Source organism: the organism of the source record quoted next, assembly GCF_019968955.1.
Source record: "MAG: Porospora cf. gigantea A chromosome Unknown PgA_NODE_396_length_19642_cov_338.897, whole genome shotgun sequence".
Lineage (NCBI taxonomy): Eukaryota > Apicomplexa > Conoidasida > Eugregarinorida > Porosporidae > Porospora > Porospora cf. gigantea A.
In genome coordinates this window covers 1-19,642 of record NW_027151675.1, presented here as the reverse complement: position 1 = coordinate 19,642, position 19,642 = coordinate 1, and the positions used below count along the sequence as shown (strand labels likewise).

The 19,642-nt window shown below is 54.1% G+C and overlaps 12 protein-coding genes across 25 annotated transcripts; 6 read left to right on the top strand and 6 right to left on the bottom strand.

The window, feature by feature from the left end:
- Window positions 1-68: 68 nt before the first annotated feature.
- KVP18_002418 (uncharacterized protein) lies at window positions 69-1,460 on the bottom strand (the record flags this gene model as incomplete). The annotated part of the gene is made up of 1 exon (XM_067953278.1): window positions 69-1,460. One exon carries the CDS (start codon window positions 1,458-1,460, stop codon window positions 69-71), a length of 1,392 nt encoding a protein of 463 aa, XP_067808943.1.
- Window positions 1,461-1,503: 43 nt separating this feature from the next.
- Window positions 1,504-3,762, bottom strand: KVP18_002413 (uncharacterized protein; the record flags this gene model as incomplete). 5 transcript variants are annotated; one of them, XM_067953271.1, is made up of 5 exons in its annotated part: window positions 1,504-2,169; window positions 2,197-2,297; window positions 2,326-3,002; window positions 3,031-3,324; window positions 3,353-3,762. In XM_067953271.1, 5 exons carry the CDS (start codon window positions 3,760-3,762, stop codon window positions 1,504-1,506), a joined length of 2,148 nt encoding a protein of 715 aa, XP_067808936.1. The 5 variants fall into 5 exon arrangements, with proteins under 5 accessions (XP_067808936.1, XP_067808933.1, XP_067808935.1 ...); XM_067953268.1 differs by lacking the exons at window positions 2,197-2,297; window positions 2,326-3,002; window positions 3,031-3,324; window positions 3,353-3,762 and having other exon boundaries at window positions 1,504-2,100; XM_067953270.1 differs by lacking the exons at window positions 1,504-2,169; window positions 3,031-3,324; window positions 3,353-3,762 and having other exon boundaries at window positions 2,288-2,791.
- A 216-nt stretch (window positions 3,763-3,978) lies between these two features.
- Window positions 3,979-7,292, top strand: KVP18_002412 (uncharacterized protein; the record flags this gene model as incomplete). 3 transcript variants are annotated; one of them, XM_067953265.1, is made up of 3 exons in its annotated part: window positions 3,979-5,328; window positions 5,357-6,109; window positions 6,174-7,292. In XM_067953265.1, the coding sequence occupies 3 exons, from the start codon at window positions 3,979-3,981 to the stop codon at window positions 7,290-7,292; spliced, it is 3,222 nt and encodes a 1,073-aa protein (XP_067808930.1). The 3 variants fall into 3 exon arrangements, with proteins under 3 accessions (XP_067808930.1, XP_067808932.1, XP_067808931.1); XM_067953266.1 differs by lacking the exon at window positions 3,979-5,328 and having other exon boundaries at window positions 5,447-6,109; XM_067953267.1 differs by lacking the exons at window positions 5,357-6,109; window positions 6,174-7,292 and having other exon boundaries at window positions 3,979-5,349.
- A 185-nt stretch (window positions 7,293-7,477) lies between these two features.
- Window positions 7,478-7,810, bottom strand: KVP18_002416 (uncharacterized protein; the record flags this gene model as incomplete). The annotated part of the gene is made up of 1 exon (XM_067953276.1): window positions 7,478-7,810. One exon carries the CDS (start codon window positions 7,808-7,810, stop codon window positions 7,478-7,480), a length of 333 nt encoding a protein of 110 aa, XP_067808941.1.
- A 327-nt stretch (window positions 7,811-8,137) lies between these two features.
- KVP18_002417 (uncharacterized protein) lies at window positions 8,138-8,647 on the top strand (the record flags this gene model as incomplete). The annotated part of the gene is made up of 1 exon (XM_067953277.1): window positions 8,138-8,647. One exon carries the CDS (start codon window positions 8,138-8,140, stop codon window positions 8,645-8,647), a length of 510 nt encoding a protein of 169 aa, XP_067808942.1.
- A 146-nt stretch (window positions 8,648-8,793) lies between these two features.
- KVP18_002410 (uncharacterized protein) lies at window positions 8,794-12,312 on the bottom strand (the record flags this gene model as incomplete). Of its 4 annotated transcripts, XM_067953262.1 has the most annotated exons (7): window positions 8,794-9,437; window positions 9,466-10,131; window positions 10,159-10,771; window positions 10,800-11,182; window positions 11,209-12,151; window positions 12,180-12,261; window positions 12,290-12,312. In XM_067953262.1, the coding sequence occupies 7 exons, from the start codon at window positions 12,310-12,312 to the stop codon at window positions 8,794-8,796; spliced, it is 3,354 nt and encodes a 1,117-aa protein (XP_067808927.1). The 4 variants fall into 4 exon arrangements, with proteins under 4 accessions (XP_067808927.1, XP_067808928.1, XP_067808925.1 ...); XM_067953260.1 differs by lacking the exons at window positions 11,209-12,151; window positions 12,180-12,261; window positions 12,290-12,312 and having other exon boundaries at window positions 9,392-10,777; window positions 10,800-10,961; XM_067953263.1 differs by lacking the exons at window positions 9,466-10,131; window positions 10,159-10,771; window positions 10,800-11,182; ... (1 more) ...; window positions 12,180-12,261; window positions 12,290-12,312 and having other exon boundaries at window positions 8,794-9,252.
- Window positions 12,313-12,350: 38 nt separating this feature from the next.
- On the top strand, window positions 12,351-13,001 carry KVP18_002420 (uncharacterized protein; the record flags this gene model as incomplete). The annotated part of the gene is made up of 1 exon (XM_067953281.1): window positions 12,351-13,001. One exon carries the CDS (start codon window positions 12,351-12,353, stop codon window positions 12,999-13,001), a length of 651 nt encoding a protein of 216 aa, XP_067808946.1.
- Window positions 13,002-13,125: 124 nt separating this feature from the next.
- On the top strand, window positions 13,126-15,884 carry KVP18_002421 (uncharacterized protein; the record flags this gene model as incomplete). 3 transcript variants are annotated; one of them, XM_067953282.1, is made up of 3 exons in its annotated part: window positions 13,126-13,352; window positions 13,380-15,245; window positions 15,272-15,884. In XM_067953282.1, the coding sequence occupies 3 exons, from the start codon at window positions 13,126-13,128 to the stop codon at window positions 15,882-15,884; spliced, it is 2,706 nt and encodes a 901-aa protein (XP_067808947.1). The 3 variants fall into 3 exon arrangements, with proteins under 3 accessions (XP_067808947.1, XP_067808949.1, XP_067808948.1); XM_067953284.1 differs by lacking the exons at window positions 13,126-13,352; window positions 15,272-15,884 and having other exon boundaries at window positions 13,465-15,249; XM_067953283.1 differs by lacking the exons at window positions 13,126-13,352; window positions 13,380-15,245 and having other exon boundaries at window positions 15,468-15,884.
- Window positions 15,885-15,996: 112 nt separating this feature from the next.
- Window positions 15,997-16,788, bottom strand: KVP18_002419 (uncharacterized protein; the record flags this gene model as incomplete). Of its 2 annotated transcripts, XM_067953279.1 has the most annotated exons (2): window positions 15,997-16,393; window positions 16,421-16,788. In XM_067953279.1, the coding sequence occupies 2 exons, from the start codon at window positions 16,786-16,788 to the stop codon at window positions 15,997-15,999; spliced, it is 765 nt and encodes a 254-aa protein (XP_067808944.1). The 2 variants fall into 2 exon arrangements, with proteins under 2 accessions (XP_067808944.1, XP_067808945.1); XM_067953280.1 differs by lacking the exon at window positions 15,997-16,393 and having other exon boundaries at window positions 16,417-16,734.
- A 104-nt stretch (window positions 16,789-16,892) lies between these two features.
- KVP18_002414 (uncharacterized protein) lies at window positions 16,893-18,257 on the bottom strand (the record flags this gene model as incomplete). The annotated part of the gene is made up of 1 exon (XM_067953273.1): window positions 16,893-18,257. One exon carries the CDS (start codon window positions 18,255-18,257, stop codon window positions 16,893-16,895), a length of 1,365 nt encoding a protein of 454 aa, XP_067808938.1.
- Window positions 18,258-18,483: 226 nt separating this feature from the next.
- KVP18_002411 (uncharacterized protein) lies at window positions 18,484-19,059 on the top strand (the record flags this gene model as incomplete). The annotated part of the gene is made up of 1 exon (XM_067953264.1): window positions 18,484-19,059. The coding sequence occupies one exon, from the start codon at window positions 18,484-18,486 to the stop codon at window positions 19,057-19,059; it is 576 nt and encodes a 191-aa protein (XP_067808929.1).
- Window positions 19,060-19,124: 65 nt separating this feature from the next.
- Window positions 19,125-19,642, top strand: KVP18_002415 (uncharacterized protein; the record flags this gene model as incomplete). Of its 2 annotated transcripts, XM_067953275.1 has the most annotated exons (2): window positions 19,125-19,444; window positions 19,473-19,642. In XM_067953275.1, coding segments are annotated over 2 exons (490 nt in total), but the record flags the coding sequence as incomplete, so codon positions are not given. The 2 variants fall into 2 exon arrangements, with proteins under 2 accessions (XP_067808940.1, XP_067808939.1); XM_067953274.1 differs by lacking the exon at window positions 19,473-19,642 and having other exon boundaries at window positions 19,125-19,448.

The window sequence follows — 19,642 nt, the reverse complement described above, 5'->3', positions numbered from 1 at the left end:
CCGTCGACGAAGCTTTGATCGTAATGATGCATTGTGGATTGAATGAATTTTTTTAATTTGACTGGACTTTACATGTTCAATGATGCGTCTTCATCATCACCAATCTCATTGAGGATAACGCGCATGTGCTCCGCCCTGCGCGACTCCTCCGCCAGCCCGTCCTTCATCGGCGAATTACTCCCGATTCGTACGCTGCCGGTGCTGTTGGAGTCCATATTGTACTTGATGATGTATTTCTGCACAGAATCCTGCGTCTTATTTTGGTAGCTGGAGACCAGTCTCTCTCCGATTTGCTTTCTGAGTGCCCGCAGGACGGCCTTGGTTTCTTCGGGGTTATTGATATGCACAGTTGTCGAAGATTGCCTGGCGCTCAGGTCGTTTCCGCTCGGCTGGAACTGGTCGCCAACGTGGAGAATGTTCCAAGGGTGAATGTTGAGGTACTTGCCAAGCACCTTAAGTGCAACGCCCTTGTTTCCGACGTCCACCCATACGTCTCGGCCGCCATTGAAGGCACAGTAAGGGACCTTCAGACCGAGGGCGGCCACATGCGCATGTACGCGGGCCACAGCCTCCTCGAGCGCCTCTTCACGGATGACCTTGCGACCTGAACCGGGCTTGTCCGCGTCAAAGTCGCCTCCGGGGACCAGACCGACAGCGCGCTTCTTACGTTTGATGCTGCACCGCAGATGTAAGTCCTCTACGACTTCCCGAAGACATTTTTCGACACAGGTGAGAAAAACTTCGCTCTCGACCTCGAAATTGGGACGCATGAGAACAGAGTGGTACTTCACCCAGTCTCTTTCGTCCACTGCCTGCAACCGGTAGTCCTTATTCGCCTGCATGAGGTAGTTTGATTCGCCGCCAAAGACGAAGAAATTTCTAAGGTACTCTTCCTCAAGCCGCCGATCTTTGAAGTGGTCCAGGAGATACTGTATTCGCTCCTCATACAGTTCGAAGTTGTATTCGTATCCCGCAGCAGTAACGAGAGCAATCGCTACACCATGCGACAGGAAAAACGTGATGCATTCCGCCAGCTCCGGGTTGTCGAAGTTCTGCCCGTCTGCGTATAGCGTACAGTCCCCATCGAAAGTCAGCAGGCGAAGCGAGTCCTCACGTCCGAGAGCAACAATTTGAGCCACATTGAAGATGTGTCGTACCTCATTCTCGGTGGGTGGAATGTACTGTCGGCACGTGATGCGGTATTTCCTGTCGTATATCTTGAATGCTTCGACCAGCGGAAGCGGTGTATAGAAGGGTTGGACACCTGGGCACTTCCGAGAGAGATAGGAGTGTTCAGGGTTAACGTGATGCTCGGCCAAGATGTCCTCGATGTGGTCAAGCATCGGTCCCATTTGAGTCTTCAAAGCATTGACATCGAATAGGTTCTGAAGACAGTCGTAGACCAGGGCAAACAGAACGTCCACTGGGCGTTTGGTGGTCAGGGCTGTTTTGTAGTCCATTTCTTTATTCTGATATTGACGCATGCCGTCAAGAGATCGTTCATCAGTCGCCGCTCCCGCCATGTAACATAGCCACTCGTCTCAATCGAGCCGAGCGACGGAGCTTCGCAATGACAGGGCTTTTTTTATGCTTGGGCGGTTGACATGCCTGGTCATGATTAAAGAGGCGAACCCGACGGCGCAACTCATTCACCTTCTCGGTGGCCTCTTGTTGTTGAAGCTTGCTCTCTGCTGCCTTTTTACCGTCAGCGAGATTACCACACCGAGCGTGTAGGCGTTTAATTTCATCTTGCTTCTTTGAGAGTTTCTTTTCGCGGGCACCAAGAATGCGTACCGTCTCCTTGAGGGCCTTTTCCGTCTTCTTTAACTGGGACTTGGTCTTTGACATCTCAGCGGTTTTGGTGTTGACTTGTTTTTTCAACCCCCGGTAGTCGATCTTTAGCAGAAGCTCAACGAGGGTGCCGGCCTTGCGGCACAATGGGCAGGTGCTCCCAGGCGACTTCTGAAACCAATCAACGATGCACTTTGAATGCCACACGTGACCGCAGGGAGACAGGGCACACAGTTCGCCTCTCTCTCCCTGAAGATCCTGGAAGCAGATCCCACAACCCTCGCCAATGCCACAGTCTTCATCTGCCATCGAATCTTTCTCGGAAATCACTGTTAAAGTCGACGATACCACTCCACTCTGGGCAAAAGCTCTGACTTGCTGCCTGAGCTTTCAATTCAAGCTCACCTCAAATGCAACGCAGGGATCAAATGCAACGCAGGGATGCGGCATCTCAAAATCTCTGACCGACTTCCCAGCCAGGTATAACGACAGACGTTCAGTACATGCTGCTCTCGTAGCTTGTTCGAGACTCACACGTGGAGAGAGATGATAGCGGGTTGGACGTCATCTCCGCTTCGATGTCCGTCTCGTCTTTTGAGCCACTTCCATGTTCGATATACGACCAAAACAAAGAACCTGAAGCCAGAAGCACCAGTAAAGGGACTAGCCGCGAGGCCTGGCAGATGCAATGCAGCACAGGTAGCTTGGAAAAGTCCGGACCGATATCCATGTGCTTTATTATGACCATGTTCAGGAAGCCTTGAATCCATTCCCCAAAATTCTCTATGGAGACAAAGACGTTAAAGCTGAAGCTAGGCAAGTGCTGCGAACTCAACCTGGACATCAAGATAAGGACCCCGATGTAAGCTGCCTGGTTCACTAGACTCGACAGAAATTCCTTGAGAACAACAATAGCTGCTGCTCCTGCCGTAGAGGCTGCCGTGGCCCAGTAGTAGGATCCCATTTCGAGAACGAATGAGACGCCCACCGCAACAAACATCCAAACAAAAAACATTACCCTAATGGACCCAAAGGTAAAGCCGTTAATAAGTACGCCCAATTGCAGTCCGATCACGCCTAGAAGGCTGATGGTTGGGTACAGGACAATCGGAAACTCTAGAGAGACCAACCACGACCAGAATACAGTAGTGGAGGTCGGGGCCAGTCCACGGAGGAAGAGGTACAGTGGCCAAGGCCATATCGCCTTCGCGCTAGATAAGATTCTCTGACACCACCCACTGCTGCCCTGCGATGCTAAGGCGCTCTCGCGTCTTCATCGAAGTTGCCGGCCGTAGGGAGGCAGCGTCCGTCTCTTCAAAGTGAGTGCTCACGGCGACAGCTACGCCCAACGCGCAGTAGCCGACTCCGGTAATAATCAAGACGATCTTGTAGTTGATATACGTGAGCACGGTCATGTTGCCAGCGTAGGCTAGGAACATGCCCAGGTAGCAGCAACTTCGATACAACGACTGACCCACTGCATGGGCCTCCGTAGGCGACCAGTCTTGCCGTCGCTCCGCAATATTCATGCTGCTGGGTGATTTCGGGGGCGAGACCTCACAGAGTCACCGCCAGACCGTCGAAAACGCATGCCAGCCATGCGTCAAAAAACGTGCGAACGCAGCCAACCGCCAAAAGGCTTTCGTATGAACCCACCCAGTAGTAAGACCCAAAGCAGACTGCTATTAAGATGGCAGCAGTAGCCCCTTGTGCCCGCCTGGTGACGACAAGTTTCAGTGCAAGGAAGTCACTAGCCAGGGCCAGTACGAACTTGTACACGAAGAAAGTGTAGATAATCGAATAGTACTGGGCTGCTTTCTCAGGCTCATCCAGCAGTCCCAGATCTCGGTTAATATAGAGCGTGAAGGCCGTGGGATACCACGTCATCAGGAAGTTGTACGCAACCACGAAAACGGCGTACCGCCACGACCTACGCAAGCCGTAGTGCCAGGCCTTCAATCGCATTTCCATATTTCAATTTAAAGTAACATTATTGAAGTTGTCCATCGATCTACAAAACATACGTTTTGAAATGCAGAATATCTCATCATTCTTATGTTCAAACGAGGCGCATATCAACCGCGTGGGAGAGGAAGGGGACAACGGGGACAACGGGGACAACGGCGACCGCGGGGCAAGGCGTCGGGTCTCTCACCGCATCCAAATGACTTCAGCTTCCAACTTGAGATGTTGAACAATTCCACGGCAGATGCGATTCTGTCCTCTCTTGTCTCAAACTGGGCTGTCGTTCAAGGACACTGCGCGACACTTAACTCCGTGGATAAGCGACGCCTTCACAGACTCTTCGAAAGAGCAGTCTGCGAATCTGGCGAAGATTTCAGGAGAGATAGAGAGGTATTGAGTCGTGCATTCCACAAGGTGTGGTGGGAGGAGGTGAGGAGTCGCCATGGCCAGGTGCGGCCGGCTAGCCTGCCAGACCTGCTCTCTTCGTTGCGCACTGCACTCCGAGTTCGCGACGTAATCCACTCGGCAGAACTTGACGGCCTCAGCAAGTTGCGAGACGAACTCGGCCGCCTTGTCGACACATTCGAATTGACTGCTGAAGTCTTTATGCAGGCGGACAGCGCGTTGAACATCGCGAGTGCTCTCATGGCGCCGCGCTTCAACGCCGTCAAGAAGCGGACTGACTCTTCTAGGCAACTCGAGCACATGCAGCTGGATGTGTTGCTGCCTCCCGTTGAGGAGCTCCTCAAACGACACGACAGGGACGTGCCAGTCAACACGTACACTCGCCCATGGGCTTGCGACGCTGCTGCCGACATGGTAAATTACGCTTACGTCATGTATCGCCTTCTGCAGGAGGAGTTGGTAGGCGCCTTCGTTGAGTGTATGGACAGCATGAAATGCGGAAGATCCTACTCGAAGTGGTATCCGAAAGTCGAGATTCGTGGGCTCTCCGTAACAGGTCGCATAGGCGTAATTGCAAAGAGAGCCCGTGGCTTTAACGGCGATGATTTCAAGGATGGGAGTCTCATGCTGCTTTTCCAACTTCTCCCACATGTCAGAAGCCACGACCTGGTCCATCTGACTCCTCAAATCATGGATCAAAAGACTGCCAGGTGGGTCGTGTGCGAGAACCCTGCATTCGATGACATCTCCGGAATCAACATGACACTTGAGTTGCTGGACGAGCAGGACTTTAAATGGGATCAGCAGTACGCTATGGTGGAGTCGCCTGTCTACTACCGCAGTTTCGAAGCTACGTTTGAGTTCCTCCGGAATCCTGACGCCCTCATGCGCAACCCTTTGAGCAAAATCCTATTAAGTGGTGTAGACCGTTGCCCTAGCAAGGTCCCTACCCTACTCAAGGGGAAGACTCTCGACATTTCCAACCTCTACGACGACGAGATATCCCCTGTACTATGGACTGTGGGCACTCGCTTTCCGCACCCTAATCGCATGACGCTTGACACCACGCAGCGCAAAGGAGTGCAGGTCGTCTTTTCCAATAGAGTCGCTATTATCCAAGGACCGCCAGGCACAGGAAAGTCCTTCGTGGGGTCCAAAGTTATCGAGGTACACGGAAGGGCTTCCTGAAACGCAGACGCTGGTCGCCAACAACATCACGACGAAGCCTATACTGGTGCTCTCCTATACCAACCACGCTGTGCTGGAAGTTCTTGGCAGCTTGCAGATGGGCTCTGAAGGCATAGCTAAAATTGGAGGCAAACGAAATGACTGGAGCTTGGACAATCACATGTGCCGAGATAAGTATATCAGGCAGAAGGAGTTGAAGGCTGATCGGAAAAGAGTGGCCTTTGAGGTCGGTGAGGCTTTCCACGTCGCGTTGCGATCCGACTCCTCCATAGCAATGCGTATCCTCACTAAGGAAGCCAAGCTGGCGCTACTGGACGTCGCCATAAGAGACCTAGAAGTTCCTGAAAATCACGTGTCGCAGTCGCCGGGGAGCGTCGACCAGGACGCGGTGGAACAGTTGATTTGGCAGTTGTTGCGGCTCTGGTGTCAAGGCGGAACCTATACCATTCGATGCAACCGGAAGCAGGTGCAACAGCGCTTTTTGGATATAACCTCAAAACCATCGACGGACGAGGAACCAACGCTTGTGAACAGGTTCGCTGCTCTGGAAGAGAGCGAAGAGAAGCCACTTACAAATGTACACCTCTCGCAGAGGCGCCTTCATAAATTGAGGGCCTGCGTCGCGCCGCAGGTAGAGAAGCGACGCCACATATCAGCGAATCTGATGTCTCGCCTTGAGCAATCCAGCTTCGTTGAACAGGTGATGGCGGCGGACTTTGACCTAAATTTTCACGTGTTCCGCCTTGCGAAGAAAGAATTGGTAGGCTCTGATCGCTATTGTTGTCTCGGTATTCATTGATTGACATCCGTTCAACGAGTTGTAGGTGAAGGTTTTCCACGAGATTTGGGCAGCGAACAAAACGCGGTCGGACATCCTCACTCGGGAGATCAAAGATATCCGGCGTGCGGTGATGCTGGACGCCAGCAGATCCAAGAAGGTCATCGGCCTGACAATCACGTCGGCTGCAATGAACCAGGAGCTCATACAGCGCCTGAGTCCTGATATCATTGTGGTAGAGGAGGTTGGGGAGATTCTCGAACCGCTGTTGATAAGCTGTCTGACAAGCCTTGACTTGTCACACCTGATCCTCATCGGCGACCATCAACAACTGAGACCGAAGTTGAACAACTACAGTCTGGTTACCACTAAGTACTTCGACATCTCTTTGCAGGAAAGGCTCGTACACCTTGGCATGCCTTACAGCCAGCTGGGTGTCCAGCACCGGATGCGACCGGAAATGTATGACCTGTTCCGTCATTTCTACCCTAACGACATCGCCGACCACCCGAAGGTTCTGCAATACGATCTTGTGGCGGGCTTGAAACGTCAGCTGTTCTTTATGACTCATACCCATTTCGAGCAGTCAAACCTCATGGGATCCGCCTACAACCCGTTTGAAGCGCAGATGGCGTGCCGTCTGGCGTATCATATCTACCTCAACGGGACGCCTCTCGATAAGATCACGCTGTTGACGCCCTACCTCGGACAGAAACGAACTCTCACAAAAGCGTGGGAAGATCTGGTGAGAGTTCGTGGAGTCTACATGCGCCAACACACCACTCAACGTGAAGATGAGCTGTGTCCGCTCATCCAAACGGTGGACAACTACCAAGGTGAAGAGAACGAAGTCGTAATCCTTTCTCTCGTTCGGAGTAATGATCGTGACGCTCTGGGGTTCGTTGGCGTCCGCAACCGGATCCTAGTCAGCTTGTCTCGGGGCAAGAGAACCCTGATCATTATCGGAAACAAGATGCTTTTGGATAAGAACTCCCACTGGGTGGCTGTGTTTAATCATTTAGGTGAAGACAACTGCAGAGAAGCCATACCCCTAGGATGCCCCAATCACCCGAAAACAACCACCTGGGCTTCCATTCCATCACACTTCGAGGAGATATCACTAGGTAAGCGCTACCCACATATGTTTTGTTCTCACTCTTTTTAGGCGGCTGCATGAAGCCGTGTCAGTTTCTACTTCAGTGTGGACACGCCTGTGCGCTCAAATGTCACGTGTTCCCGCACGATACCGTCCGCTGCCTTCGCCCATGCAGTCGTCCAAGACCTGAGGGTTGCACACACAAGTGTACACAGCGGTGTCACAAGTGTGGGAAGGCAGGCGTTGATGTAAGATCACGTTAGTTTATTCGCCTCATCCGCTTTCAGACTTGTGAGTCTCCTTGTCGGGTTCCGGTTTCCGTCACGCTGAAGTGTGGGCACGTCCAAGGTGTCCCCTGTCACGTGCATCTCCAACCTGAACCTAAGACGATTGCCTGCCAGTTCAAGCAGACCGTCTTGTTGGACTGCGGACACAAAGGCACCATTCGCTGCAAAACCACTGAACTTTGCCAAGAGCGTTGCTCTAACCTCGCTCCGTGCGGAAAGCACCCGTGCGACGGAATGTGTGGCCACACCAGCGAGCATTTCTGTAGGGAATCCTGTGGCCAGTTCCTCATCTGTGGCCATGTGTGCTCAGCCGGATGCGGAAATCCCTGCGATGCACTCTGCAAGGCCACTTGCGAGGTTACGTGCCTCCACGGGAGTCAGTGCAGTGCACCCTGCAAAGAGGATTGCGTTCAATGCGTCGAGCCTTGTTGCTGGAAGTGTGAACACTACACTTGCACTAAGCTTTGTCATGAGATCTGCAATCGACCCGTGTGTGATGAGAGATGTCCAGAAATACTGGACTGCCTTCATCGGTGCGCAGGCCTCTGCGGGGAGCCGTGTCCGCCGTGCCCGCATTGCGAGCTTGACGGAGGTGTGGAGACTATCACTCTGGAGCCGTTTTCGTTGATGGACTTCTCGACGACGCGCTTATACGTGCTGGATTGCAAGCACGTCTTCGATGTTACGACTCTAGACAGGCACTTCGCAATGACCAGTGAGACTGACGGTCATGTGATCGTGCAACAGAAGTCTTGTCCAGTGTGCAGAGCCCCCGTCTACAAGGCTGGTAGGTATAACCGCTACATCAAGGCCGACTTGAAGAACATTCGTTTGGTAAAGAAGACGATTCGGATGAACCACGAAAAGTTGACCCTTGCAGAGCGCAAGATGATCGACAGGGCCATGACTGACAGAACTGCCCGTCAGTATAATGGCGCAGGCTACTCCCGCTGGTACGCCTGTCCGAACGGGCACCCGTACTTTATTGATGACTGCGGAGGATCAACCCACTTGTCAAAGTGTCCGACGTGTGGAGTCGACATTGGCGGCCTGAATTATCGTGTTGCTTCCGGCAACACACATCTGCACGACTTCACAGGTGACAGTCAAGAACAAGCATGGTCTAACGCGTTGTGACACTTCCTAACTTCCTAACTTCGAGGTACCCCTAATTCCTCCAGTAGCCATTGATCGACAAATAGGATAGGTGAATTTACTGAAGATGCAACCTCAGGTCGCCCAGCAGCGCCGTCTCGACCCTGAATTGACTGAGTGGCATCAGATCACGTAGCCGCCTTACAGGCCTCAGCCCGGGCGAACGCGGAAGCTGTGGCCACGGCGGCAACCTTGGGGTCCACTGGCCATTCCTCCAAGTTGCGACAGACCAGGTCTGGTAGGTCGCTCTTCTCACGAACGGCCTTCCAGTCGAAGGCGAAGCTCGAGGTCATGCCTGGTGGCACAGCACCCACCGACGATGGTACGTTTGGCTTGTCGAACTTGGCGACCTTTAACTTGGCCAAGGCAGCCTTCCACTGTAGGGCGTTCTCCTCACCGTTCTTAACAAGCACTCGGGCTTCGGCCGACAACTCCGCCAACGACCTGAACAGCGGCATCGTGACGTCCTCCAGGAACCGGAGCTGGCTCAGGGTTCGGCTCTTCTCGTCGTAGGTCATCATGAACGATGAAAGCGTGAGCCCTAGGCCCCTTTCGACGTTTACCTGCCTGTGGAACTCCGACGTCATCAGCGTTGCCCAGTAGGTGTTATACGGATGCGGCAATACCGGGTTGCTGATGTCAGCGCAGTGAAGCGCGAACTCTACAATCAACTCCGCATCGTCGACTGAGAACACCTCAACCCCAGTGGTGTGCCGATGAAGCCTTTCATTGAAATACGACAGCCGCTTTGGGTGGAAATTCATGTCGGTGTCTGGGTGACGAGCCTTCCGTGGCCTCACTAAGAATCGCATTGACGTGATTCTTGCGGAAGAGTTTGAAGTCGTCAGTTGACAGGTTAACCAGGACATTGGTCTGCTTCTTAGAGAGGATGTTCCTCCAGACGTAGGCAGCGTGGTGCATCTCGAGACAGCTCAGATCATTGTAGAGGTCGCTGATCGGGTGGCGCATGCTGATAAGCATTCCATTGTTGACGCCAGGATGGTTGATGTCGTGGCTCAGCGCCGCCAGCAGTAGAGACAGCGTGTGAATATCACTAAGGTAGTCGATCAAATTGAACTTCGTGAGGAACAGGTAGGCGCAGTGAGTCGTTTGCATGGCGTGGAAGAAATTGTGGTAGGGGTTTGAGATGTGGTAACCAGCCGCGTTGGCCAAAAAGAACTTCTGTAGGAGATCGGGAGTGATAGTGAAATTGCTTAAACAGCCTACGTCAGCCATGATGAAGGAGAAGATGACGTACATGTCCTGAGTGTTTAGTGCCCACCAGTCCACATCGAACTCTCCCACTACCGGCTTCAGCCTCTCGAAGTCGAACGTCAGGCGACGATGAAGAAGAGGTGACGTCGATTGCGGTGAAGAGCCGAGATTTGGCGTCTGTTCCATCTCGACGGGCATACTGGCCGACGAAAAGCTCCTCAGTCCGTCAAGGCTACTGCTAACCAAAACGGCTGTGTGTCGTGGAGCCCGTGACCTACCGTTGGCTGCGAAAGCCGCAAGCCTTGGAGTTCCCAGAGTCTCGACATCCTTGAACGTGGCTTTACGATGCTGCTCCATACGAGTTAAATCGTCCATGTAATTGTCAGGATCAGTCATAATTGAGTGGCGGTATGTTCTGTATCCGGTACTAGGGCGACTGGTCTTGGGAGCCTCCGGAAACACGTGGGACAAGAAAGAAGTCCCCGAGGTCTGTTGCTCCGACCTCCAGATCGCGGACAGCGAGAGACGCGACAGCACAGAGCTTCCCCCGGATTTGGAGGTCTCCTTTGCCAGAGCACCGAGAACGAACTCCTCCTGCCGCGAGTAGTAGTTGGCGCCACGTCCAACATGAGGCAGCACCTTCCGTAAGTCAAACATGCGGTCGTTGCCGACCCAGTGTCCTCTATCAGGGGACAAGCACGACAGGGAACGGCTGAAGTCGTGGATGGTCATCGGAAGACGCGAGTTGTGGCGGTTCACCAGGATGGCCAGAGCTTCCACCGTGCCGGCAGAGTTGGCGAAGGGTACTACGCAGCAAAACCGCGACTCGATGCCGGATCTCGTGTCGTAGTCCAGGTTGAGGTGGTGGCAGTCCACAGTGGGAGAGTTGTACTGCATCTGGCGGGCAATTCAACCTTACTGACTGCGGCCTTTGCGTCTCGTAGCTCTTGCGGAAAAGTGAGTGATCCAATTCGAGTCGCAAGCCCACGCACCTTTCGTGGCCTAGGAAACAGATTATCTCCCCGGCGACTCGGTCGACTGCAAACAGCGCTCCGTGCTCCGCGTTGGAGACTTGGAGCATCAGAAACAATAATCGTTGGAGGGTTCGGTCGTCATCGCTCAAATCCTTACAGACGAACCGGTGAAACGCCAGCGCAATGCGCGATCTCGCAAGAGAGCGCGCTATACCCTTTTGGTGTCTCAGAAGGCTGATAACAGGGGAGACTTGACCAACTACCGCCTTCAACAGAAGCCCGCAGGCGTAGTAGTACCGTCGTTGTTCCTCGGCAAACCGATCATGCTCTGTTTGGCTGGAAACGCTGTCTCACCCTCAGAACTTGCGCCAGCGGGGCACTCCCGCGTGGCGACATGTGCCACCATCGCGAACCCCTCCAGCTGCTCGCCCGCCTTTATGGGCACACACACAAGCGGCGCATGGTTCGGAATGGTCCGAGCCCCCGTGTTTGACACACTTGGGAACAGGCATGACACGGGGGAAGAGTGAGTGGCGCGCTGTACCATGGCGCTACCGTTGACATGTAACATTTCCGCAATCAGTAGCTCGGCACATGGTTCACCTCGGCAGTCCGAGAAAGACTCCAAGTGGGCCCTAGCGTCAGCACCGACAGAGGAGGGAGCTTGGGCAGTGAAGGCGGACCGCTTTCGGCGGCCGGAGCTGGACATTAATTGATAGGCCGGACCGTGTCCATCAGTTGGGTCATCAGATGTCTCTTCTCCCGAATCAGCGAGGATCCAGTCTCGACAACTCAGAAGACAACCCAACGGGAAAAAACGCAACGAACAACAATTTCCTAACCTGTCTAGAATCGTCGGTATCAACCCATGGGCTGCGTGGAATCTGAGGACGGACAACTTATCCGCAACGCCTGCGGACCAGTTTGAAGCTAGGCCCGGCAGGACCAATATGAGCTCCTCCGTGTCAGGGTCCCTTAATAGCACCATGAAAACTGAGTCCGCGAAGAGAACGGAAGCGTATGCTGAGATTGCGGCGGCACAGGCGGTCAGATCGTCCAATGGGGACGCTCCGACTGCAGCCCTCTGAGACTGCACGGCCTGCATGACCGATTCTCGAAGCGCGTCCGCCACCCGTGTACGCAGGGCATCGGAGACCTCGTCCCTGATGGGGTCGTCGGAGTCGGAAGGACGCTTGCTCACATCTTGTAGATTCATGATCTTCTTCAGAGATCGAGGCTTCACTTTGGACCTGAGTGTGGAGGATTTCTTGGACATGCTCGCTGCGGCCTGACGAAACTGGGTCACCTTTGCCTGCCAGTTTTACCTTTGGTACATTCAGTAGATTCGACATGCACGCAGCATCCTCCGCCTCTACAACTACGTCCGACAGCCACACTACTCGGTCGCTGGTTCGGACATGGGGCAGTGACCCACCCCTGGACCTGCATTGACCTCATGCACGCGATTATTAGTCAATTTCGTATCCCTGCCGGTCATGCACAGGTTTCAGAGTCGAGGTCAGCTCTTGTTGGATGACTTGAGGTCGTTACGAGCGCGGATGGCCCAGGAGAGCGCACGACTGGGCCATAGAGTCGCCGAGTCCGACGTTTGGAAAGACAAGTACGACCGTCTGAGTGCGGAGTCCAAAATCCTCACAGACAGCAGAACTACCACCGACCTCGTCGGCACTACTCTCTCACGAATAGTTCAGAACACCAAACAATTCGAGAGCGAATCTATGCGGTTAGAGACAGCCATCGTCAATCTGAGAGCCACTCTGAAAGCCAATGCAGACTCGGCGAGCGCCAAAGCCGAAAGTGACAGGCGACACTACGAAGCAGAGGCCTCGACGCTCAGAGCGGAGATAGACACCTGCAAGGCGACACTCGCTTCCCAGAAAGAATCCTTAAGTCAGTTAGAATCAAGGGTGGCAATGCTGGTAGAAGAGAGAGATCTGGCCATGAAAGCGCTGGACTTGGCTGAGGCGAAGGTGAGACAAGGAAACCAGGAGAGGTCAAAGATCCTCGCCCAGCACGCGGTGGAATCCGAGACGCAAAGACATAGCCGCCTGAAGGTTCGAGATTTGGAAAACCGAGTTGTCCATCTGCAAAGGAAGCTGGTGAAAGCAGAAACATTCCGCCTATGAGGCCGGAACAGAAATGGCTCTCCGGCCCCCGTATGTCTCCTCTAGGGCTCAAGCTGTCTGAGCGCTGCCCAGAAGGCTCAGTGATTCTGTTTGCCTCAGTATTAGCAATTTAGAGGGGACGTTGATGTCGACGCGTCGCTCTCGGTTTACGCTGACCCCCAGAAGATTGGAGGAGCCTCCAGACCGTGATGTGTCTCGGCCTCCCGTTACGATGCCCAGCCAGGAACTCTCGCCGTATAGCCCGAGACGAGTGGTGCAGAAGCTGCGGTATCGCCGAGAGGAGGACGCGTCTTCACGGCCAAAACATTCGGATTCACACACGCCGAGCACTCTTAAGAAGTTATTCAGCAGGTGAGTTGATTTGTGTGGTAATATCAGTGGAACATGGAGCAGCAGGTCATGGAGAGTGGACACCTCTGCGCAGGTGGAAGAGGTGGAAGATTTGAAGGCGGCCCGTTTTGACATGAGGGAAACTAGAGAGGTTCGGCGACTTGAGAGGAAGATATGCACAAAGGTAGATAAGGATAATCAGGACCCTATCAGAGCGGTATCCAGACCACACAAATTCGCCAATGCGGAGGCCGAGATGGCCACGCTAGGGAAGTCTCGCCCTCGAGTGAACACTGTAGGAGGGACGTCCACAAAGACCAAAGTTGTCGCCTCGTCAGCCATTCACCATGTGAAGCCAAAAGCGGGAACTGCCGCAGCGGACTTCCGGATGTACGAGCCCCGGAGGAGGCTATTGGCGTCGGTTCCGCCAGTCGAGCCCCGATCCAGACAGGACCCACCTGGCCCCACCCGGCGCGTAGCCGCCGCACCTGCTCAGGTGAGCCCCCGTCGATCTCCCAGAGTCGACACAGATGCTGTCTCTCTGAAGCCAGATGAAAGGACTCTACCGGTTACGAAACCTCGCGTGCTATCAAACTTGAATTTCGTCCCCACCCAGCCTCATCTGGAGTCCTATAAGACTCCTACCTCCACTCCCCGCCCACGAGAACGCAGACATCGCTCAGAAGCTGACTCTCCGACGGCTGCGGAAACCTACACGACTCCGACCACTCCCCGCAAACACCGCTCAGAAGTAGACGCCCCGACCACTACGGAGTCCTATAAGACTCCTACATCCACTCCCCGCCCACGAGAACGCAAACACCGCTCAGAAGTAGACGCCCTGACGACTACGGAGATCAAGACTCCTACATCCACTCCCCGCCCACGAGAACGCAAACACCGCTCAGAAGTAGACGCCCTGACGACTACGGAGATCAAGACTCCTACATCCACTCCCCGCCCACGAGAACGTAAACACCGCTCAGAAGTAGACGCCCCGACGACTACGGAGTCCTCTAAGACTCCTACATCCACTCCCCGCCCACGAAAACACAAACACCGCGCGCAGCTCGACTCGCAGACAATGAGCATGGACCCCGTCGTCCTCCGTCCTGATGGGACGTCCCTCCCAGCCCCCCGGACTGAACGCTCTGACAGCTCGGTTCCCATTCCCCGTCCGCCTCACTTTCTGCACCGAAAACTGACGGCGACCTATATTACAAACAAGGAACCTGCACACACTAGGCACGTGCCCCCTAGGAATCTAACCCCCCGCCCGAAGCAGGAACCGTACGAGTCCACGCTGAACCCGTTCGTTCTCTCCAGCAGCCAGGCCCAGATAGCAGGTGCGAAGACAGTCGACAAGTCGCCCTCCAGAACCCGAGCTGACGCTGTTTACAACTGGAAGATGGCTCGACACTACATCGACTCTCTGCGCACCGACCTGGACCAAATGCACATCAACGGCGTTCCATTCCGGAACTGGAAGACAGAGCCAGTCGAAACGCTCGGCCAATCGGCAGGCCGACCTCAGAAGATGCACAAGGCGACCGTGCCCTCCAACGGCGTCCACGGACCCGTTGGAGTCTTCTTGAAACGCGTCCCGTACCGTATCTGGTATAATCAGTGGCGCTCGATGATCGACTGGCAGGGCGACTACGTCACCGATGGTGAGAACTACGTTATGGAAGCGGCTGTGATGGCGTTCCTGACGAACAACAACATCCCTCTCGGTCCCAAACTGATTGCGGTTGCGACCGTGCACGGATCTGGCAACCAGCCATATGAAATGGTGCTGGTTTCAGAGCTTTACGGTCAGGATCTGCTTGAGCACTTGGCCCGACAAGGGAGACGGCGACTGTCAGAAGCACAAAGGTTCCGACTGCAGTATAAAGTGACGCAGCTCCAAGCAAAGTGAGTCTCCGGACTGCATGATACAGCCTGCACAAAGCCGGAATCGCCCATCTGGATTTCACGCCGGAGAACGTGCTTATAGGGTCGGAGGGGCTTAGACTGTGCGACTTCGCCAAGGCGTGTCCCCTCTCTACGCGGTACCCGCGGCACGTGCAACTCCAACACACCGCTCAGCGGTTCGCCTTCGAATCATGCGAGCCCACGGTAGGGAAGACGGCTTACATGCCGCCTGAGTGCTGGCAGATTTACCACCGGTTTATGAGGGTGCAGGTGAATGGTAAGCTAGTCCAAAGCCCGCTGGCTGACCTGAAGCATCTGACCAGATTCAACGATCGGGAAGAATGGTATTTTGATGTCGCTCGGGCAGACACGTGGATGCTTGGCTGCTTCCTCTTCTGGATTTGGTCCGACAACGCGTTGTGGAGGACGTCCAATCCCCAAGAGTGCCCAGAGTTCAAATCGCTGTTCGACCGCGGCATGGAGATTAGTTCTAACGAAAATGGGCACCACTGGCCAGAAAATCTCAGGCATCTCGTCAGCCTGGCTTTAAGCCCCAAACCTCGACGTCGGCCCAGCCCCAAGGAGATGCTCTACTCTCAATGGTTTGAGCAAATGAAGGCCGAATACGAAACCCGCTAAAGGAATCTTAGCATGCTCAGCATGGCCGAAAGACTAGAGCTGGGAGTGGATTCGGGTGTCTGGTTGCCTTGGTTGTCTTCTGTTGCCGTTCTGTGTTTGTCAAGAACATCTCTCACCGTATCAGTGGGGCTTGCGGCGCCTCGATGGCAGGAGGCTCAGCCACCTCTGGCTGTTGTCTGGACGGGTTAGCAGGGTTATCACTCGACATTGTCCGATGTATGCCTTCCCGCAGTCTCCGTCGCTGCTCCTCGTAGTCCGGGTCGTCGGTGGGCAACTCATATCTACATATAGGGCACGAGTTATGTTGCCTCAACCATGGTAGAATACAGTCGTTGTGGAAGAAATGGGAACAGACAGCAGCGTCGCGAGTTAATAACTTCACCTCGTCTCCTGGCGAAAACGGCTCCTGACAGATGGCACATTGCTGGTCTCGAGCTTGCTGTTCGCTCAGAAGCTCTCCAGGCAGGTTCTCCACAACCGTATTCGACGCAGGTGGCGGTCCGTGCCGACTGTATGGTGGGAAACACTCCACTCACTTTGGGTCGTGCTCCATCAGGAGTTGTATGACCCTGTCCATCGCCGCCCCTTGATTTCGGAGGATCAGAGGCCTAAAAGTCTGAACCAGCTGGCTGGCGAAGCCCATGGGCTCAACGCCCGCGAGCCGCTCTCGCGGTCCTGCTGCTCCATTGCGCGCCAAGCGGCCTAGGGGGTTGAAGAGGATATCCTCCACAGTCTCACGGTTTCGATCGCTGATGGCAATGTCGAATAAACGAGGGTCGTCGTCGTTGCCGTCGATGATCTCGACGAAGCCGACTGCCAAGCACAGAGGACAACGGAAGCCATGCCCCATTTCCTGAGGTTCCCTCGGCTGCTGGACGCAACAATGACAAAAGTAACCGACCATATTCCTTAATTCAACCAGACCGCCATGTAACCTATCACACGTTTACCAAATGCTTGTGACCTCATTCTGATCTTACTCTCTTGATGGACTCATCGTACTAGTAATCACTGACGCACTTCTCCGTATAAGAATTCGCTCTCGAACTGTCGCAGCATTGCCACAGATCTTGGAAGATCCGCAAACAAGGCGAAGCAGCGTTCGACGTCTCTGGGCTCCACCTCGGTGGCTTGGCGTCGGCTGCTGGCCGCCTGGGAGAGCGACACCAGGTTCAAGGCGTACCGTAACGAACTGTCGACGGCGATCTTCGTCAGCAGGCTTTTGGCGTCTTCGGTCATTTGGACGCCCTCACTCGCCAGCCGTTGATTCAGAATCTGAAGGACGTCCTCCTCGGAGTAAGCCTCAGTGGCAACAATGAGAGTTCGGTCAAGCAGGTCCAACGGGATTCCGTGAGGACTTTTGAACTCTGTGCCTCGGATTGTAGCGACGCCTCTGTTCGTTGCCATCACCACCAACGGAGCCTGTTCCGTCTCCAGAGCCCGGTTCAAGAAAGAGAAGCACTCGACGTCCAGCATGTGTACCTCGTCGACAAACAAGACGCCTGGTAGTATGGTGCACTTCCCCTCCTCGACCCACTCAGCAATCTTCTGGTCAATCTGATTGCGCACTTCTGGTTTGACTTCTCCCGTGTCTCCGGCGAAGATGGCTAGGAATCCTTGGGTTCTCGAGTTGATAATGTCAATGTCGTGGAGGCTGACGGTGTGGACCACCTCCTTTGTCTTCTGCACCTCCCCCTCGGGGCACATGACAAATTTTGTCTGAGCATCCAAGGCGTCGAAGTCTCGGCTGCGCTGAAAGCTTCGCCCCAATTTGGACACCTGATTGGTACTCCTGTTCACCGAAACGATATCTCCAGCACACACCTCTTGCTTCTGCAGTTCGGCGATAATCTTCGTTCCCAGATCATACATCGTTTCCATGTCTGTGGTTCTCAGTGTCATCTTGCCTGTCTTCTTACCCTGACCTCCAGCAGCGGGTCTGTCAACCTCCAGCTCTACTACTTCACCCTCGATTACCTCAACGACCTCTTGAATCTTCACAGTAATAGCTCGTCTCAGCGCCTGGGTCAGCACTTCGGTTTTCGACACCTCCATGCTGAATACCTCCGGTCCTGATATGTGGACGAAGGCGGCTTCTTCGTTCATCTGTCGGGCGATTCCTAGCGCGATCGCCGTCTTGCCAGTGCCGGGTTGCCCTGTTATTAGGATGGAGCGACCCGCGATGGTCCCTTTCTCAATGAGTTTCAAGATGACGCCAGCGGCTTTCCGCGCCTTCTGCTGCCCGACCATGCCTTGGCTGCAATACTCAGGTTCTAGTCCGTCCAGACCCAACCCGGTGATATGCGAGTGAACACCGACGCGCTCCACTCGCGGAGGCACAGCGTTGTATTCACGGACCTGGATTGGCTCCATCAAATTCGATGTTTAGGTGTAGCCTGACAGAACCTCAGACATCGAGTTGGGATGAAGGACACAGAAGCAGGTGGAGCTCAAAATATGCAGCCTTGCTTTTTACATCGGGTGTGTTCCACTGCATATGCATCAATCTGTGTCTGCCTACGTATCTCATAGCTGACTCGATTGCCACTGCGGATCCTCCATGGGTTGCCTTGATAGTGTTTGGTGATAAAAGTGGGATATGAATCTGGAGACTGTGGACTTCAGTCCGCCCCCAGACTCCAGCCAAACTGCCATCGACGACGTTCAGGCGAGTCCTGACGGAGCTTACATCTACCGATCCACCCACGATGCTCTCGTCATGAAATTCTTCCACACGTATCCCGAAGAAGTACAGCCGATCGGGTTTCTTCGTCCCAGTCAACCTCAGGGAGAGTTCAACTACAAAGGGAAACCTGTCGAGCTGGCTAGGAACATGTTCAGCGGTAACACCTACTACGAGGGCTGGATCGAGGTGTGCAAAAGAGCCCTAAAACTAAAGGCGGACTTGTTCTTGCTGAATAACTTCGAGAAGAAGACGATCATGCTAGCGTTTCTTGACGAAGATAAGAACGTGGACGTCTTGCACGTGGGCAGTGACTACCCCGTTAGGTTTGACCAGCATGTTTACATTGCAATCTACGCTCAACCAGCCGAGCAACACTTGAAGGTCAACGCGCTCAAGCCAAATCTTTTGAACCCAGGCCAGTTTGTGCGCCATTTTGATATAGGCAGCGGAGGTACCGCTCAAGGCCACGGCACTATGTTGGCTGGTTGAGTGTCCTGGTGTTCTGAGATGCAAACGCCATCTCTGCGTGGGTTTTAGCAAAATACACGAAATCAATGGAGTCGCGGTTCGACGATGGCAGCAGCGTCGCAGTGTCTGACATTCAAGACATGGTTCAGTCCGTTCCTGGTGACGTGCAGGTAGACAAGAGGATTGCTAGATTTAAGGATGACGTCGTCCACAAGTGGACCGAGGAAGGTGAGCTCGACCTGCGAGAGCTGCTCATGGACCGGACAGAGCGCGAGGGAGCAGACCCTCTTGACGCTATCCGGGCTCTAGCGCTGGACGATATTGAAACCGCCTTTGTACTCACCCTAGAGTTGACAGCGAAAGTCCACTCCCTCTGCGAGAAGTTAGAGGAAGAAGAGAGGCAACAGTAAGAGCTTGTACGGCGAAAAACGCAGTTCACTTGAGGCCTTCCGTGCCAAGGACCTGGAGTCGTCCTTATTGAAGCTTCAATCCGAAATGGCCCAACGAGATGCTAAGTGGAAGGAGAGGTATCATGAGGCTATTGAAGAGATCGAGGAGAAAGACCAGCAGCTGATGAACTCAGCCAGACGGACACAGGAGACCC